Source organism: Furipterus horrens, unplaced genomic scaffold, assembly GCF_987537825.1.
Source record: "Furipterus horrens unplaced genomic scaffold, mFurHor1.1.pri manual_scaffold_7, whole genome shotgun sequence".
NCBI classification, from domain to species: Eukaryota; Metazoa; Chordata; class Mammalia; order Chiroptera; family Furipteridae; genus Furipterus; species Furipterus horrens.
In genome coordinates this window covers 31,545,004-31,564,502 of record NW_028327177.1, presented here as the reverse complement: position 1 = coordinate 31,564,502, position 19,499 = coordinate 31,545,004, and the positions used below count along the sequence as shown (strand labels likewise).

At 36.6% G+C, this 19,499-nt stretch overlaps 1 protein-coding gene and 1 pseudogene across 1 annotated transcript in view; one reads left to right on the top strand and one right to left on the bottom strand.

The window, feature by feature from the left end:
• Positions 1-10,871, top strand: part of DPY19L4 (dpy-19 like 4) — a 68,120-nt gene extending 57,249 nt beyond the window's left edge. Inside the window, exons 17-19 of the mRNA XM_090283553.1 lie at positions 499-631; positions 7,474-7,632; positions 9,692-10,871. Coding sequence (XP_090139679.1) covers positions 499-631; positions 7,474-7,632; positions 9,692-9,856 — 457 coding nt within the window. The 3' untranslated portion in view covers positions 9,857-10,871. The remainder of the gene's footprint in view (positions 1-498; positions 632-7,473; positions 7,633-9,691) is intronic.
• Positions 3,606-4,632, bottom strand: LOC150004229 (eukaryotic translation initiation factor 3 subunit F pseudogene; annotated as a pseudogene).
• Positions 10,872-19,499: the final 8,628 nt, after the last annotated feature.

Here is a 19,499-nt window from a genome sequence, read left to right as displayed (position 1 = left end):
AGTCCAGTATGTGTTATCTGGAGGCAGATACAGTGTAAAGGCAGGGAAGGAGCAGGAGGATAGGTGGATCTGGAAGGAGTTTAATTGTGGTGGTCAATATTTGCAAAAAAATATGTTTGAGAATTTACAGTATTACCATTGAATTGATCATACTGTATAAAATGGTATATTCCTGTCACTATATCCCATTACCCTGTGTTGCTTTTTAATAGCATTATTACCACCTAAGTTAGATGTTTATTGTCTTCAAACAAGGATCTTGTCTCCATTCCCCCTTTAAAAATTTCTGTATCTTCAGCTCTCAGAATCATTCCTGGTACATAATAGGTGCTCAACTGTTTTGAATGAATCTATAAGTGAAATGAAATGAAAGCTGACATTGAAACTTAAGGATATAATACGTTATAGAGTTGCTTGGTATTTCAGAGTGGATATAGATGTATGATCTAAATAGTCTGTTTACCTTTCTAGTGTCTAAATCTCTATGCTTCTTTGCAGAAGGCAAGCTCCAATTGCAGCTGTGTTTGCAGGGAGTCCACAGTTAATGGGTGCAATCAAATTATGCACTGGATGGATGGTAACAAGCTTGCCTCTTTACAATGATGATGATCTTCTCAAGAGAAATGAAAATGTAAGGCATTTTATGCTCTGACTGGTGTGGCTCAATGGTTTGGGCATCGTCCCGCAAAGCCAAAGGCCGCCTTTTCGATTCCCAGTCAGGGCACATGCCTAGGTGGGTTGCAGACCAGGCTGAGGGCATGGGCCAATCCATGTTTCTCCCTCCCTTTGCCTCTCTCTAAAAATAATAAATAAAAATCTTTTTAAAAAAAGAAAATGGAAGACATTTTAGATTCTACATGTGGATCTTTTTTAACATCAATATTTTAGTATAGTTTTGTAATGATGCATAGGTTCCTGATTAGCTAGGAAAATCAGAATAATCGTAGAAGGGTTAATTAGCTTTAGTTTTTTAAAGATTTTTTTATTTTATTTTACTTTTAGAGAGAGGGGAAGGGAGGGAGAAAGAGATGGAGAGAAACGTCAATGTGCAAAAGACACATCAATCTGTTGCTTCTCACATGCCCCCAACGGGGGGCCCGGCCCCAATCTTGGCGTGTGCCTGATGAGGAACCAAACCAGTGAACCTTTGGTTCACAGGCTGGCACTCAATCCACTGAGCCACACTCACCAGGGCTAGCTTTCGTTTTTTAAAGGCTGCCTAATACAATTATGCAAGAGGAGAGCCAAAATTAAAATATTAAAGGTTTTGTGAACAGTATAGGTATGTTAGGTTGGAGAAACATTTAATTTTCCATAAAGTTTCAAGGGAACTAATGTGTAATATTTCACAAAGAGAAAAATTATTGAAGGAACACTGTTACTTAATGTATTTCTAAGCTAAAATTCTATTACACTGTGATTTCTCTTCCAGTATGGGCTTTTATATTTAGTATAATATTAGAATGGTATCTACTTAGTTAATTTTCAGAGAACATACTACTTTGAGTGTTTGGTATGGATTTAAATGGTAAATTTATATGTGGAAACAATGACTAAATAAACCTGAGTTTCAAATACCCTGTTTTTCAGTTTGAGAGAAGTTCACATAGTTTTTAAGAATACTTTAAGCTAAAGAGGAAATATAGCAGCATAGAATTTAGACATAATATGAGGTTAGATTCTAAGAATGCAGACTCCGAAATTAGAGTATCTGAACCCAAATGCTATCTCTGCCACGTACTGGCTTTGTTATTTTGAGCAAGTTTCTTTCTTTGGAAAAGGGGGATTTCCACAATGGCTTTTTAAGAAAAATTGAGGCATAATTGGCATATAGCATTATATTTGTTTCAGGTGTATAATATAATGATTTGATATTTGTATGTATTGTAAAATGATCACCACAATGAGTTTAGTTAAAATCTGTCACCATACATAGGTAAAAAAATTTTTTTTCTTGTGATGAGAACTTATAAGATCTACTTTCATAGCAACTTTCAAATATGTAGAACAGTATTATTAATTATAGTCACCATTCTGTACATTACATCCCCATGCCCTATTTATTATATAACTGAAAATTAGTACCTTTGACTCCCTTCACCCACCTGCCCACCAACCATCATCTGTCCTCTGTGTTTGTGTGTGTTGTTTGTTTGTTTTACATTGCACATATAAGTGAAATTATATGGCATTTGTCTTTCTCCATCTGACTTATTTCACTTAGTATAATGCTTTAAGGTCCATCCATGCTGTCACAAAGGCAAGATTTCATTCTTTTTTGTGGCTGAATAATATTTCATTGTATATACATACCACATTTTCTTTAGCTGTTTATGTATTGACTGACATTTAGGTTTTTGCCATATCTTGGCTGTTGTAAGTAATGCTTTAATGAACATGAGGGTGCAAATATCTTTTCAAATTAGCATTTTCATTTTCTTCAAATAAATATCCAGAAGTGGATTTGCTGGATTGTATGGTAGTTCTATTTTTTATTTTTTGAGGAATCTCCATGCTGTTTTCCATAGTGACTGCACCAATTTACAATTCCACCAACAGTGCATGAGGGTTTTCATTTCTGTACATGTTTACCAACACATTATTTCTTCCATTTTTGGTGATAGCCATTCTGACAGATGTGAGGTGATACCACATTGTGGTTTTTCTTTTCTTTTTTAAGATTTTATTTATTTATCTTTTTTAAAGAGAGGGGAAGGAAGGGAGAAAGAGAGGGAGAGAAACATCAATGTGTGGTTGCTTCTTCCGTGCCCTCAGTAGGAGACCTGGCCCGCAACCCAGACATGTACCCTGACTTGGAATGGAACCGGTAACCCTTTGGTTCGCAGGCTGGTGCTCAATCCACTGAGCCATAGCAGCCAGGCACATTGTGGTTTTAACATGCATTTCCTTGATGATTAGTGACATTGAGCATCATCTTTTCATGTTGCCCATCTGTATATCTTCTTTGGAAAAATATCTATTCAGATCCACTGGCCACTTTTTAATCAAGTTGTTTTTTGTTGATGTTGAGTTGTATGAGTTCTTTATGTATTTTGGATATTAAGCCCTTATTGGTTGTATTATTTACAAATATTTCGTCTCATCCAGTGATTTTTTTGTTTTGTTGATTCTTTTATTTCTCTGCAGAAGCTTTTAAGTTTGATGTAGTTCCATTTGTTTATTTTTGCTTTTGTTTCCCTTGCCTTCAGAGTCAGATCCCAAAAAACATTGCCAAGAACAATGTCAAGGAGCTTACCACCTATGTTTTCTTACAGGAATTGTATGGTTTTAGGTCTTATATTCAAGTTTTTAACCCATTTTGAGTTCATTTTTGTGTATGGTAGAAGATAGTGGTCTAGTCTCATTCTTTTGCATGTGGCTGTTCAGTTTTTCCCACACCATATATTGAAAAGATTGTCCTTTCCCCATTGTATATTCTTTTTTTTTTTTTTTAATTTACAGAAGGTAAGCCATGCTTATTTAGGTACAAGCAGTTGACTCACTCAGTGTGACTCAAACCACAAGAAGCCATTTCCATTTCACTCTGTTCTGAATGCTCAAGTTGGGGCCAGAATGGGAGTGCTTCTTGGGGCCCATTCACAGGTTTACAAGTTTCTCATCTGTGACTATGTGAGATTGGCTAGGAAGGTGATCAGCAGCAGATCATTGATGTTGCTATTAAGAATGGTCTCGAAGTCATTGGAAACTATCTTGTACTTGGTTAACCAGACTCATCAAGAAGTGGCCCACAGTATTGTCAGCTGATACCTTTCCAGACTGTACGACTTCTGTGTACTTCAACTCTGTGCTTAGGGCGTCCTGGACGTGAGCCCATGACCCTGCTGCTCGTTGCAAGTCACTTGAGAGTCCAGTCACCTGGTTAGGACTCAAATGGTCATCATGATCAGGTCAACTCCAGTGTGTTCAGTGTCATGGTATATACATTTCACTGTCAGAAGTATGAACATTGCCCCCACGGTCCTGCTAGGAACACCCATTGAATGCTAATGTGACCATTCTGGAGGCACAGTGAGGTGAATGGGGTTGGTGGCTTCCCAACTCTAGTACTCATGCATCAGTACAGAGTGCTCTGTGACGTCATGGCTTGTAGCTTTCCAGCTCAGGATGAGCTCTTTTGGAGAGAATTTCTTGTGCGGTTCATACATGTTTTTAGCAAATTCCATATCAACATCCACCTCATCTTCTGACTCATTGTGTGGCATTGAAAAACCATTGATAACTTCCACTGAGTGCTTGCCAGTGGTTCCCAGCTTGATCCTGATTATCTTGGATAGTGGCCTCAGTGTGTTGCTCATAATTGTCCATGATGGAGGCCAAAATGACCAGGTGCAGCCAGACCACAGGGCCTGTAGGGAAGGGGCCTGATAGAGTAAGATCAGCGTGTGGCTGAGCTGAGGCTTGCCCTAGGGCTCGTGCTAAGGCCAGGGTCTGGTCCAGAGCCACAGTCATAGCCACTGCTGCCACTGGGCCTGGGGATGAGACTAGAGCTGGAATTGGATCTGGGACCAATGCCGAAGGTGAGGTTGGGCTGGGTATGGGGCTGAGATGCGGGCTGCAGCGCGGGGCTACAGTGGCAGGAGGAACACTTGCTGGTACTACTGGTCTGGCCATCTTGTGGGGAGAGAGCTCTATTGTATATTCTTGACCCCTTTGTTGTAAATTAGTTGTCTATATATGTGTGGGTTTATTTCTGAGCTCTATCCTATTCCATTGATCTGTGAGTTCGTTTTTATTCCACCACCAGACTAATTGATTACTATTGTTTAGTAGTATACTTTGAAATCAACTTCGTTGTTCTTCCTCAAGATTGTTTTGGTGCCCTGGCCAGGTAGCTCAGGTGGTTGGACTGTCATATGGATACACCAAAGTTGCAGGTTCTGTCTCCCATCAGGGCACATGCAAGAATCAGCCAATGAATGCATGGATAAGTGGAACAAGTGTTTCTCTCTCTCTCTCTCTAAAAATAAAATAAAAATAAGTAAGTAAATAAATATTTTGGCTATTTGGGGTTTTTTTTGTGTTTCCATATAAATTTTAGAATTATTTGTTCTAGTTCCAAAAAAATTCCATTGCAGTCTTGGTAGGGATTACATTGAATCTATAGATTGCTTTGGGTATGGAAATTTAAACAGTATTAATCCTTGCAATCCATTAGCACAGAATATCTTTCCATTTATTTGTGTCTTCTTCAATTTCTTTAATTTTGAGCAAGTAACTGAATCTAGAAATAATAGTTCTCACTTCCTAGTTATGAAAATTAAATGAGATGCTGCACTTTGCCTGAAACATTGTAAAATTTAAATGTTAGCTATTATCATGTTATACTATTAAATTGTAATTGTATGTGTACATACATGAGCACACATAAACACACAAAGTACAAAGAGGAGTTCAGAAGCAGTAGCAATCAATTCTGTCTACAAAAATCCAAGTCTTTATAGAGGACATTTTCTTAATCTGGGCTTCAAAGGATGAGTAGAAACTTCTTTGGGGAAAAAAAATACATATGACTCAAGTCTGAAAAAGTAACATGAGCCATGAAATTTGTATGGTCATGAACTAGAAAATAGAGGACAAATTCCGAAGGGCCTGAAATGTCATGCTAAAGTGTTTAGACTTACCCTTGAAGTATTTGGAAGCTATCAGAAATCTTTAATAAGCCTGGGAATTGAATGCTTAGATCTGTTTTAGAGCGTTCATTATGGTCATAGCAGAGAGAACAGATTGAAGGTGGAGAAAATCAGAGACGGGGAGATCTACCTGAGAGTAATTTACCAGAGAGACAACAGCTGCCTTTAATTAGTATTTGCTGCACTGTGAAAATGTAGTGTGGCTTAGACAGAATATATTCAGCATATTCCGGAACTTTATTTTTTGTGGATTTGAACCAGCCAGTTCTGACATCACTTTGTGGTGTAATAGAATTGTAGCATCTGTCGTAATTAGGTCAGAGTTTTAATTAGATGTTAATTAAATTAAAATATTTTAGAGTTTTAAGCTTTATATGACTTGGCTTTGAGAATAGGAACCATGTTTTTCAAACCTTTGTCTTTCTCTCTGGTGTCTGGTACATAGCACATACTGGATAAATTTGTCGTTAAACTGAAATTCAAACTGAACTCCATAAATGAGAGACCGTATCATTTGAATTAACAGTATCTATAATTCATGACATGTGATGGATTTTTTAATGATTGCCTATGGCAGTGATTCTCAAACCTGGGACAGTTATGCCCCTAGGGGACATTTGGCAATATCTGGAGTCATTATCTAATAAGATAAGAAAATATGTTATGAAAAATGCCATGGAATCAAAGCTTGAGTATTAAGTATCATTGGCTCATTTAGCATTTTGTTACAATGGTTGAATCATTTTTAACCTTGCCGACTTTATTTCATGTATAAAATGAGCATTAAATATCTCTGATACATGGTAATAAAAAAGATTTAAGGAACTATTACATCTCGATAATAAAAAGATAAATCAGCCCTGGTTGATGTGCCTCAGTGGATTGAGCCCTGGCCTGCGAATCAAAGGGGTCACCAGTTCAATTCCCAGTCAGGGCACATGCCTGGGTTGCGGGCCAGGTCCCCAGTTGGGGGTGTGCAAAACATAACCCCACATTGATGTTTCTCTCTTTCTCTTTTTCCCTCCCTTCCCTTCTCTCTAAAATTAAATAAATAATTAAAAAAAAAAAAAAAGACAAATCAATTTAAAAATGGGCAAAGGTCATTTGCAAAAACAGGGATGAATCTGAGGACATTATGTGAAGTGAAATAAGTCAGATAGAGAAAGACAAATACTGTATGATATCACCTATATATTGAGTTTTAAAAAGCCCAAGTCACAGAAACATGTAGCAGTGCTTACCAGGGTCTGGAGGATGGGGAATTGGAAAGTGTTGATGAACGGGTATAAACTCCCAGTTGTGAGATGAATAAGTTCTGGGGATCTAATGTACAAAATGGCAATAATAGTTATTAATGCTGTATTATATACTTGAAAGTTGCTAAGGGAGTAGGTTTTAAATGTTCTCACCACAAAAAAATAAGTGGTAATTATGTGACATGATAGAGGTGTTAGCTAACATTATGGTGGGAATTATTTTGCCATATTTAAATGTATTAAATTAGCACCTTGTACATTTTAAACTCACACAATGTTGTATGTTTTTTAATAGTTTATTTTTTATTGTATTTTTTCCACTACTGTTTATCCTTTTTATACCATCTTCCACCCTCCTGTTATATGTTATTTATATCTCAATAAAGCTAGGGGAAAAATGGGCAAAATACTTGAGTGTACATTTCTCCAAGGAAGATATACAAATGGCTAATTGCAGGAATCAAGACTTAGTAAATATCGAACATGTTAGATGCTCAATGTATAATTTTGATTAATAAAAGTTTTAAATGTCTTTTAAAATAACTGTTTTAATTATATTCTTTCAGATCTATCAAATCTATTCAAAGCGATCAGCTGAGGATATTTATAAAATACTGACATCTTACAAAGCTAATTACCTAATTATAGAGGATGCTATCTGCAATGAGGTGGGAACCATGAGAGGCTGTAGGGTTAAAGATTTATTAGACATTGCAAATGGCCATGTAAGTAACCATTTGAAAAGTTAAATCTTTTTGAGAAAAATTACTTTGTTTAAACTTGTGATCTTCAAATTTTATTTTTGGAACTCAACTAAGAATATAATTAAAAGTTATATAACAATGGGAAGAACTTAACAAAGTATTTTGAAGTAATTTTTCAATATACAAAAGAAAAGTTGGGTATCTTTCCAAAAATATTTTTTTACAAATACATGATTTTTTTTATTAATTACCTATACGTACATATGTTCAACATTTATTAACAAAAGATGGCCGGGACTGTAAAGTACAGCATAGGGAATATTGTCAGTAATATGTGTGGTGCCATGTGGGCACTGGAAATATCAGGGGGAACACTTTGTAAAGTATATGCTGTGCACCGGAAACCAATACAAAATAATACTAGTTGGTTACAATGTTGTGTTATATTGAGAAATTCGTTGTAATTTAATACATATCTAGAAAAATTGCTTACTAAATTATAACAGTTTTTACATTGAGTCCCTATCATCCCCAACAGTTAGTGTATTCTGAGCCACTTTAGTCAGTAGGACTTAGCTGTATCTTAATTTTTCATTAATTTCAGCTATTTTACCAAACTGTCTTACCTCTCAGCCTGCAGTGTATACTGTATGTCTAGCAGCTGAGAAGACTGGCAGGGGAGAGTGTTGTGTGGAATGCATACCTTTACTCCTGGGAAAGGTGAGGGTGGAGGACTTTAGGAAAAGTTATTAGGTCATTCTAGGTTGAAGTGCATATTCTATTCAGGTTGCAACCAAATTTTTTTTTGTTTTTTTGTTTCTTCCTAAATAATCAGCTCTTTGTCTTATTGTCCCAGACTATTTTGGAGCTGTGAAACTAGTTTTTATGATTTTCACCTTTTTCTTTCTTCGTGATCCCATAAACTTGTATTATAAACTTACTGTTTTCTGCTGCATGTATTTTGAATTTTCTCTGTTGATACTTGATGTCTGTGATCTTTGGCTTAAGTGGTGACAAAATGGAGTTTTACTAAACATTACAAGGACCTGGCCACATGCTCAGTTAGAGCATCGTTCCATGCACCGAAAGGTTGTGGGTTCAATTCCTAGTCAGGGCACATACCTAGATTATAGGGGAGAGCGTATGAGAGTCAACCAATCAATGTTTCTTTCTCCCTCTCTCTCTCTCTCTGTCAAATCAATAAACATATTCTTGGATGACGATTTTTTAAAAAGAGCTTAACAAAAAGAAATTGCTGCTGTATTGGTATCTGTTATCTAGAACCTTTTTATAATCTGCTTTTGGCTACCTTTTTGTTCCATTTTGAAGATCCGGTTACTTTCATATAATGCCGGGCACAGACTTAAAGCTAATCTATTCTTTTACTCTTATTAAAGTTGGCTCTCTGACATCTTTCTTAGGCATTAGAATAACATTTGGTGTTTTATAGAAAATCCTTCAATCTAGCTAAGCTACCTTAACATCATTAAGGTGAGAATGTAAAGGTTTGCACTGGATAAGTCACAAAAATTTACTTGCTTACTAAATAATTATAAATCAGTTCTACACCAGGAGAAGTGTTTGAATATACATTAAGAATATAATACAAGGTGGGGCTAATACAAGGTGGGGCGAAGTAGGTTTACATTTGTGATTACATGAAACAGTGTTTATTCTTATATTATTAATTGTATCCTTTTCCATATGAACAACTGCAAACCTACTTTTGCCCCACCCTGGATATTTATTTCTCAGCCTTGGTAGGTTCTGTGATAAAGTTCCTAAGAGGAATGATAATGGACTATGGAGACATAGCCTTCTAAATTTTAGGATTAAATCTTTTTAAAATTGGAAACACTTTACACTAGTTTCTCAATCTCAGTGGGATGCTCAGAAGTCTAGTATATATGGTGAGTCTCTCACGATAAGTTCTATTTGCTAAATAGCATGACATGTTTGCTAAGCAATGTGAGATAGTCCAGGTTTAGCTTAATATATTTCCACATAAACATAGTCATTTATACATTGACTGCATTTCTCCTATAAGCTTTTTAATATTATACTTCATATCTTTTGATAGGTGGTTTGCGAAGAGGATGACAAGTTAACCTACTCAAAATATGGGCGATTTTGTCATGAGGTCAAAATTAACTATTCTCCGTATGTGAATTATTTCACTAGAGTATACTGGAACAGATCCTACTTTGTATATAAAATCAACACTGTGATATCCTTTCAGTCTTGAAAATAGCAGAGCCCTCATTTCAAAGACTTACCATCTGAAATAAAATGTGATTTTTTTTGAAATTAGAGTATGGATGGACATTTGAAGTGTTGCTGCTGCTTTTCCGCTTCTGCAGTTAACTGGATCCAGAGTTCTGTGGAGAATAGAAGATTAAGCCTTAATGTCCTATGGTAAAATGTTAAATCTCACCACTCTGCAATATTCTAGCCAAGTAATTTTTTGTTGTTACATGGTCTTTAAAAATTTCACTTTCTAAAACTCTTATAAAAATTTCTGTATAAATCTTCATGTTATCATAACGTTGATCTTGAATTTGAATATGTTCAAGGTCTCAGATATATTTCTCAAACATAACACGTAATATATACTTAATGTGATATAATTATATAGGAGACACTTATTCTTACCCTCAAGGCAGTTTCTAAAGGTATTTTATGGTTTATAATAGAACTGAAATGTTATAATAAAAACTAATTTAAATGTTAGATGGAAACATGTGGCATTTAAATTAAAATGGAAATGATATAAAAGAAAGTGATTTTTAAGGATATATATAAGGATATATCCAGATTTTCCATGATACTGCTCTCATTGTCTACTGCTTATATAAGTGAGCACTTTCTTAGTAATATAAAGTGCATTATATTGCATTTTATTATTTTATGACTATTAAGTGGTTAACTGTTGTTACTTATGCTCATAAATTTGATACCATTTTAATCTCGATAAAACAGTAACTCTTGTTACCTATATATTTTTTAAAACAGACATTTAGAAGAATGTTCAGGTTTTTAAAAAGTATGGATATGATAAGCCTATGATCGCATTACCTGAGTGATTGTCTGTATGCATAAGCCTCACTTAATCCTCTCTGCAGCGCTGCCTCCTGAGACTCAACGGTTTGGCTGAACTAAATGGCTGGGTTGGTGAAGAATGGGGTTGTCTGTGGGCTTCACTTTAAAACTGGTTTCTCTTTTCTATCCTAATGGCTTGGACAGAAAAGGCCCAGAGGTCTGAGAGGGGGAAAACCTAAACTATTTCCCTCAGCCCAAACTAAGTATAATGGGCAAAAGGGTTTTGGACAGGTGAGATGTGCCTAGCACACCTTCCTACAAAGAAGCCCCCCCCCCTTTTTTTTTCTTTCTCCTAATATGGAACATTGAAAAATTAATCCCTGCCTTTTGTCATCTAGTAGTTATGGATTGAATGATGTCTTTTAACCCTTTTCGCCAAATCTGTTGCCCCCAGAACACAACAAGATGCCATCCTGTTAAACCAAGGACGCCCGTTGACTGGAGACAGCCAACTGACCTGGAGTCTGCACGATCCTTCCCCATGTGGGAAGGCCACCCTCCCCTCCACACCCCCACTCTTATTAGGGTTTTCTGGACCCAAGGGTAGGTAGGACGACGACCATGTCCAGCTTGAAGCAGCTAGAGGAGCTTGAGACCTTCGCCCATTATCCTTTACAAGATTACAAAGGGTCTTAATATTTGAGAGAGGGGGGATAGCTATTTTTTATGAACCAGGGGTATGGACTTGGGGGGGGGATTGCTGGGGGAGGGAGATGCTGGGTGGAGGGGAGCAAAGGGGAGAAAATTGGAACTGTTGTAACAATATAATCAATAAAAAACGTTAAAAAAATAAAATAAAAAATAAAAAGTATCGATATGAAGTATACAATCTATTCACATATTTTCTACTGAAATCTTAGGTAAAAACATCTTTATCACAATAAAAATATGTACACTAAAATGAGCAACAGTTTCTGGAGATATGTGCAGATGTTAAACATACCTCTACATACAGATATATTTATTATAAAACAAAAATGCTATTTATGAAACTGATAGTCTTTAACATAAAGAACAAAATGAAATTATAATAAAATTCACAGCCCAGTTTCACAATCTAAATGCTCTGTTCCTTAAGTTAAATGTTTTCATATTTTTAATCATTTATTAAATATAAAATGATTTATTTGGCTTTGTAAAGAGATTCAGGATAAATATGTCATCTTAATAAGATGGAATGCATGTTTAGTTTTATATATACACTATATGTTTAGTGAAAGGTTTTTAAAATTTTCACTTTTTAGAGTGCTGTAAAAAGTGCAGCTTCACTACTCTACATTAGAAGGGAGCATCTTTCTATTATCTTTATTTTCTGTAATATATTTTGAAAGAGCAAAAGCACATTTATTCTTAGACTAGCTCTAGGTCGCTTTGCGCTTTTGGAGCTTAAAACTTGTGTGATGGCTGTGTCATATATCTGGTGCAATAGTTTTATTGGTTCTCATTTCATGCTTTTATGTAATTTTTAACAAGTATATTAAGATAGGTGTAGGTAGGATATTTCAGGTTCTCTGTACACCTTAATAGTAAGTCACTAATAGTGAGCTTCAAGCCTTATGAAAATATTACCATAGTTACCTGAGTACATAGTGAATAGTTAATGGCAATACTTAGGATTAGCGCATGTAACCATTATGAGCTAAAAGTCAGCTTGCATATTTTGAAAGGGAAATAGAACAGCCTATTTTCTATCTAGCATGAAATATTTAATTGATTTTTATTGATTTACATTATGATCAAAGATGCTGAATTATTAATTTGTTTTGTGTTTTTTGTTGTTTTATTTTTGTTTTTGACATATTAGTTGCTTTTGCTTCTGTCAACTTATTGCTTAAATAAAATAGATTTGGAAAAACTTTAAATTGGATTTTCTAAATAATGAATTTTTCATTAGCATCATTTGAAAAGGAAAATGTGAGCTTTAATATAGAAATAATACTAGATATGAGCGATAATATTATTTGTTTCTATTTTAACTGTAGTTAAAACAATAGTACTAGAAAACTTTGAGGAGCACTTAATTAACTTATTTGTAGAGTAACATTATTACGAAGTCTGCAAGTAATTCTACTTGGGTAACTGACAAGTTGCTAGCTTTGATGATAGGCTCTACGTAAGGAGCAACTTTTTAGTTTTTGTGTGGAAGGAATTTCTTGAAGAAATACAGAACATACTTTGCCCTTGATGTTGCAAAACCATTGAAATAAGTGCCTTAAACGTCTTCATTTCAAAGTTGACTTTTTATTTTCCAAAAGTATTATCCATTTCTTTCTTTTTCATAAGAAAATCACGGTAACTTATTCCTCATGGATAAACACAAGAGAGTCCTCACTATACTATTTTTAGTAATAAGCAGATCTTTGTTATGGTAGCAATAGGATTTCTAGCTTGCTAAATTTACTTATTTAGTTCCCAAATGCCAAACAATCCAACAACTAAAACTTACCCGATGAGGTATGTGATAAGGTATGCGCTAGTTTATATTTTTTCTATCCTTTGGCATCTGTAATCTTGGTGCTTTATTGGTCGGTTTTACAGCCTAGTTGTACTTGAGAACTTACTTCTTTATTACTTTATGCAAACAGACAGCATATTAACTCAAATCACTGATAGCCTCAATGTTGTGGCACCCTTCCACGTAGTCCAGAATGATTAAAAGAAAAGCAGAAATGGAGATCAAAATATTACAAGTTAGGGCTGAAAGACATGTTTTAAAAATTGTGAATTTCTTGAAGGGTCCAGTAAATAACCATCTGATTAAACTTTTGTTTTTGAAAAACTGTTTTGGACCTTTTTCTTTTGAACTGTTAAAACATTTTGATGTCTCTTTTTGGGTAAAATTAGTATTTCTCTTTGTAAAATTGATTGGGTTTCTAAAAGTCATATGTCATTTGAATTTTTTGGTATTTTTATTTTAAATGCATGAATATTTAAAGGAAATATGTTCTGAATTCTTTATATTTAAGGACCTTCTATAAAGCCAATAACTACTTCCTGATTTATACCTCAGTATATTCTGTCTTTGTCCAATTTTTAAAATAAATAGTTTTTGTTATTTGTTAATAGTTTTAGATCCCAATATGCTGCTATTTGCTAATAGTTTTACATGCCAATACGTATTAAAATTAAAGCTCTGAAAAGTTGTAAGTAAATTGAACAATTTCCTATTGAAACAATAGCTCATTATTAAGTTTTTGAATGTATAGAGCTAACAGTTTAAATAATTAGATGTGAAAATTGCAAAAGAATATATTTGATTCAACTATGTTTCTTCCACCAAGATTTCTAAACACTAAACTTGTTTTTAATAATAAAAAGGGCATTGTAGAACAAGATTTGCTGGATTAGCATAAAGGCATCTTTGAATCATTTCAGTTTATGAGTTTCTAAGAATTTGCAATATTTTAATCTTGGCATATATAATCCTATGTGCAGCTCAGTACAAATATCTGACTGTTGTATTTAGTGGAATAATAATATCAGAAAGAAACATGCATTCCAACCTTATAGTTTGAAATATTTCCTAAAGCATGCTTTCATGTTTTATGTTAATAGCTTTGTACAGTTCTTTAACAAAGATGAATACAACTGATTTTATGTATGTTGACTTCTGAATCATATCATGACAATATTCAGATTTAAAGGTTATATCTTTGCAAAAGAATAAAAGTTAATTTCAATAAATATAACTCCTTTAAAAGAGTTGGGGTACTAACTGGTTTACTTCACATTTTTGTAATGTGTACCTATTATCAAGAATGAAATTATTTCATGCTTAATTATACTCCTTGTTATGTTTCCAAAATAAAATTCTTAAAAAAAGTTTTAACTTAGTTTTATTTATATATAAACTTCTTGTTACACCTTTATTGAGATATAATTTGCATACCATATAATTCATCCATTTAAAGTATACAGTTCAGCAGTTCTTAATATATTCACGGAGTTGTGCAATTATCACCACAATCAATTCTAGGACATTTTTATTACCTTAAAAAGAAGCCACATATCTTTTGCCTGTCGCCCTTAACCTCTGCATACTCGGGCAACTCCTACTAATATACTTTCTATCTCTATAGTTGCCTACACTGGACATTTCACATGAATGATATAATATATGTATATTTGGTCTTTTGTGATTGGTTTCTTTTATTTAGCATAATGTTTTCGAAGTTCACTGATGTTGCATGTATCCTTTCTTATTGCCAAGTAATATTTCATTTTATGAATATACCACAGTTTATCCATTCAACAACATTTGGATTATTTCTACTTTTTGGGTTTAAATGGCTTTAATGCTGCTATCAACATTTAAGTATAAGTTTTCATTTTGGGGGGTATATGTCTCGGAGTAGAATTTCTGGATCATATGATAACTGTGGTAACTATTTGAGAAACTTTCAGACTGATTTTCAAAGTGACTGTGCCGTTTTACAGTCCCTCTAACAGGAATGAGGTTTCCAGTCTCTTCACATCCACACCAACACTTGCTATTTTCTCTTTTCTTGATTATAGCCATCCTGGTGGGTGTGCAGTGGTACATCATTGTGGCTTTAATCCATACTTCCATCATGACAAATGATGTTGAGCATCTTTTTTGTGTGCTTAATGGTCATTTGTATATCTTCTTTGAAGTAATGTTCATTCACATTCTTTGTCCATTAAGTGGGTTTGCTTCACTTTCTTGATGTATTCCTTGAAGCACAAATGCTTTTCATTTTGATAGCATTGTTTTTCACATTTCATGTTACTGATAAAGCATTTTTACTTTGATGTGTTTGAAGTAGATCCTGATCCAATTAAATCCTGGCTCCCTTGAAGAGATAGTATTGGGGTAATGGTTGTGGTTTGTTCTGATGCCAGAAGGCCTCTTAGCTGTCTCTTTCCCTAGTTGTCTCTGGCAAACAACATGACCTTTGGTTTAGCTTGTATCTCTTTCAAAGCCAGCTTCCGCCTAATTGCTTTCCACCAAAATTTGCTGTTTTAAGTACCCTTAGGCTTTAACTTTGTTATACTCTGTTTCAAATAAATTCACTTATTTGGGAGCTCTGTTTTACATCCTGTTTCTCTCCAGGCAAAAATTACTGAGCAACAGCCTTGACCTGGGGTGGGTAACAGAGGTATTCCTCTCTGAGTGACACTCCTACTTTGGGAGAAGGCTTCTGGGTTGGGATGGTAGCCTCTCTGGTCTTCTCGACATGCTTCTCCTGGAACCTTTGCCGTACAAATTAGCTAGGGTGTGATCAGGGGTGGACTATTAATGGGCCATGTCTAAGAGCTTTTACCCTAAGGGGGGGTGAAGAAGGTAGCCCCTCACCTTTTCTTCTCATTGGCTTGGAATTTAACCTTGGCAACACATGCCTGGGGCAGATGAGAAATTCTTGTGGTCTGCCCCTCCAGAGAAGATACTGTCGCCCTTGGCTGGGAGCTGAGGGGAAGAGGTGACCCTGCATTCTTGGCTTTCTGGAGTTCCTATCATCCTGAGCTGGATGGGAGAAGGAGGAGGTGGCTACATAGTGGTTCAAATGCCACATTTTGTACAGACTCTAGCTGTTCTCTTTGACTTTTAGTAGATTTTTTTGAATAACGAATTCTTCACTTGCCATATCCCCATAGGAGAGTTTTACAATGACTGTTTTCTTAAAAATAATTGTTATCAGTTAGATTTGTTTCACAGGGGGCTCCTTAATATGCCATCTAAGGCTATTAATGAGAAAAGTTTAGCAGATCATTTGCAGTAGTTAACTAATTGTAAGAACGGTGTTGCTCAGAGAACCAAGAAAAGGAGTTTATTGAGGGAAATTAGCAAGCGGGGAGGAAGCTGTGCCACGAATGGCCGGACTCCGGGGTCCTAGGGAAGGAGGGGCTGTTTTATAGGGGGAAGAAAAAAGAAACTATTGAATTCAGTCGTTATTGTGCAGGTGCGAGTCTAGGGGCTGATCAAGGCCGAACAGAGCTCAGGTTGATGTACCCCACTATCATGGGAAACTCCCAGGCAGCTGCAAGCAGGCAGGGGGAGGTGGGACAGTGTGGGAACCGAGTCTGTCACTAATCAGCTTCAGTAAAATTGAATAAGAAAAAGTCTAGCCCTTGTTAATAAATGAGAAGTTTGCGTGACATTGATATAACGTGGTAGCCAAGGAGAGTGGACAGGTATGCGCATGTGTGAACAGTGATGACTTCACAATTCAGTGAGCATATGTACTGTGTGGCTATTGCATTCAAAATGACTGAGAGAGTAGAGCAATGAATCTGTATCGAATTTTGCGTTAAGCTTGAATATTGCTCCATGACAACTATTGAGATGATTCAGAAGGCTTTTGGGGCCTATGCAATGAGTGTAGCACAAATAAAAGTGTGGCACAAATGCTTCAAAGATGGTTGCGAATCTGTTGAAAGGGATCCATGTTCTGGAAGGCCTGTTACAAGTAGAACACCTGAGAATGTTGACCGTGTACAGGCTGCAATTAACAAAGGTCAGCGACTGACAGTCGAGAACTTCATAGAAGCTGATCTGGGGATTCCAAAAACTACTGTGTCTGACTGAGATTTTGATGCAGGATCTTGGCATGAAATATGTAGTGGCAAAATTTGTTTCCACAGCTTCTGCTACCAGACCAGAAGGGACATCTTGCAGTAGTTGCTAATAACTTGATTCAAACTGCTACCAATGAACCAGATTTCCTCAAGAAGGTCATAACGAGATGAATCGTGGGTCTATGGCAGCGATCCGGAAATGAAGGCCCAGTTGTCTCCATGCCCGAAGGAGGCACAGCAAAGTTACAGCAAGATCAAGACCATGTTAACTGTGTTTTTTGATCAGGAAGATGTTGTCTTTCACAAGTACGCTCCTCCCGGCCAAACAATTAATAAGAAGTACAGCCTCAATGTTCATCAGTTAAGAGATGCAACACAATGGAAATGGCCATAGATAGGGGCAACAGGTGATTGGCGGCTTTATCACGACAACGCGCCTGCTCATGCATCACATCTTGTACAGTTTTTTGGTGAAACATCATATCACTCAGGTGACTCAGCCCCCTCCAACCCAGATTTTGTGCCCTGTGACTTCTGCCTTTCCCCAAACTAAAATTACCTTTGAAAGGAAATAAGATTTCAGACCATCGATGAGATTCGGGAAGATATGACAGGGCATCTGATGGCAATTCCAACAAAAGATTTTGCAGAGTGTTTTAAACAGTGGAAGAGATGCTGGGAAAACTGTGAGGTCCCAAGTTGCCTACTCTGAAGGGGACTGAGGCATCATTGCCCTATGCACAAGAGCAGGGCTGTTCTGATTCCTACTGTTTATCCTAGCACAGAGTAGATCTCAGGAAGTGATTGTTGAAGGGAGGAAGCAAAGAGGAAGAAAGAAAAATTTTCCTTATTTTTTTAATCTGGTGAATAAGGCAAGTATGTGAATAAGTTATTAATACATTTTATTAGGTTCTGGGGACTTCCGGCCAAGATGGAGGCTTAGACGGATACGCTATGTCTCCCTCTACAACTAGAGAGGAATACAACTACTTCAAAACAAAGGATAACTAGAAATTCCAGAAAATAAAACTACACGGAAGTCCAACATATGAAGTTATAAACCAGCGGTGCCATTTGGGCAGGTAAGAGTTAAAGAGGGCAGCGCTGTTTGCGGTCGCACCTGGAGCGGCGGGGCGGCGAGGAATCCCGGCTGCGGTCAAGCCCCTGCCGGTGCGCGACTCCGGCGCTGGGGAGAGCGGCAGCCGCATCGCCTTGAACAGTGAGGCCCAGGGGGGCGGGAGGACGGATCCCGGTCTCCTAGCTGAATAACTGTGTGAATCCATCTTGGACCCCTGCCCCCAAAGAAAGCACCACAGGGCTGCGAAATAGGTCGCGGACAAGCAGGCGCCGGTCGCTAATTTGTGACGCGTACACAGGCACTGCCCCGGACAGCCGGCCCAAGAAAACAAAACGCATCTGTCAAAATGAGGCAGGCAACTATAGAAATCCCGGTGACACAGCTCACCAGGCAGCAGATAGAGAACCTGACAGATGAACAGATAAGAAACCTGTCAGAGGCTCAGTTCTGGGCCATTGTTATCAGGTGGCTTACAGAATTCACAAAAGAGCAGGAAAAAGATAAGAAAGAAGCGAAAAACATTCATAACGAAAGGAACAAAACCACATACGAGACAGATGGTGAGGAAAAAAAATCCAGAGTTCATTTCAACAAACTGGAATATGGAGAAGGAACAAGCAGTCAACCAATGCAGAGAGAGGAAATGGGAAGCAACAATGAGAGGATCAGAAACCTCTGGGACAGCTATAAAAGGCCCAACATAAGAATCATTGGTTTGCCAGAGAGCGAGGAAGATGAATTAGAACTTGAAAAATTGAGTGAAAATATAATAAAGGAGAACTTCCCAGACTTGGGGAAGGGAATAGACTTGCAGGTCCAGGAAGCAAGGAGAGTTCCCAAGAGACTGGACCCAGGGAGAACCACTCCAAGACACATTATAATCAAAATGTCAAAAATTAAAGATAAAGAGAGAATCTTAAAAGCAGCAAGAGAGAAGAAAAGAATTATGTACAAAGGGGTCCCAATTAGACTATCAGCTGACTTCTCAAGAGAGATCCTACAGGCAAGAAGGGACTGGCAAGAAATATTCAAAGTAATGAAAATCCAAAACCTACAACCACGAATACTCTATCCAGCGAAATTGTCATTCAGAATAGAAGGACAGAGAAAGTGTTTCCAGGACAAAATAAAACTGAAAGAGTTCATTAGATCCAAACCACTGTTATATGAGATG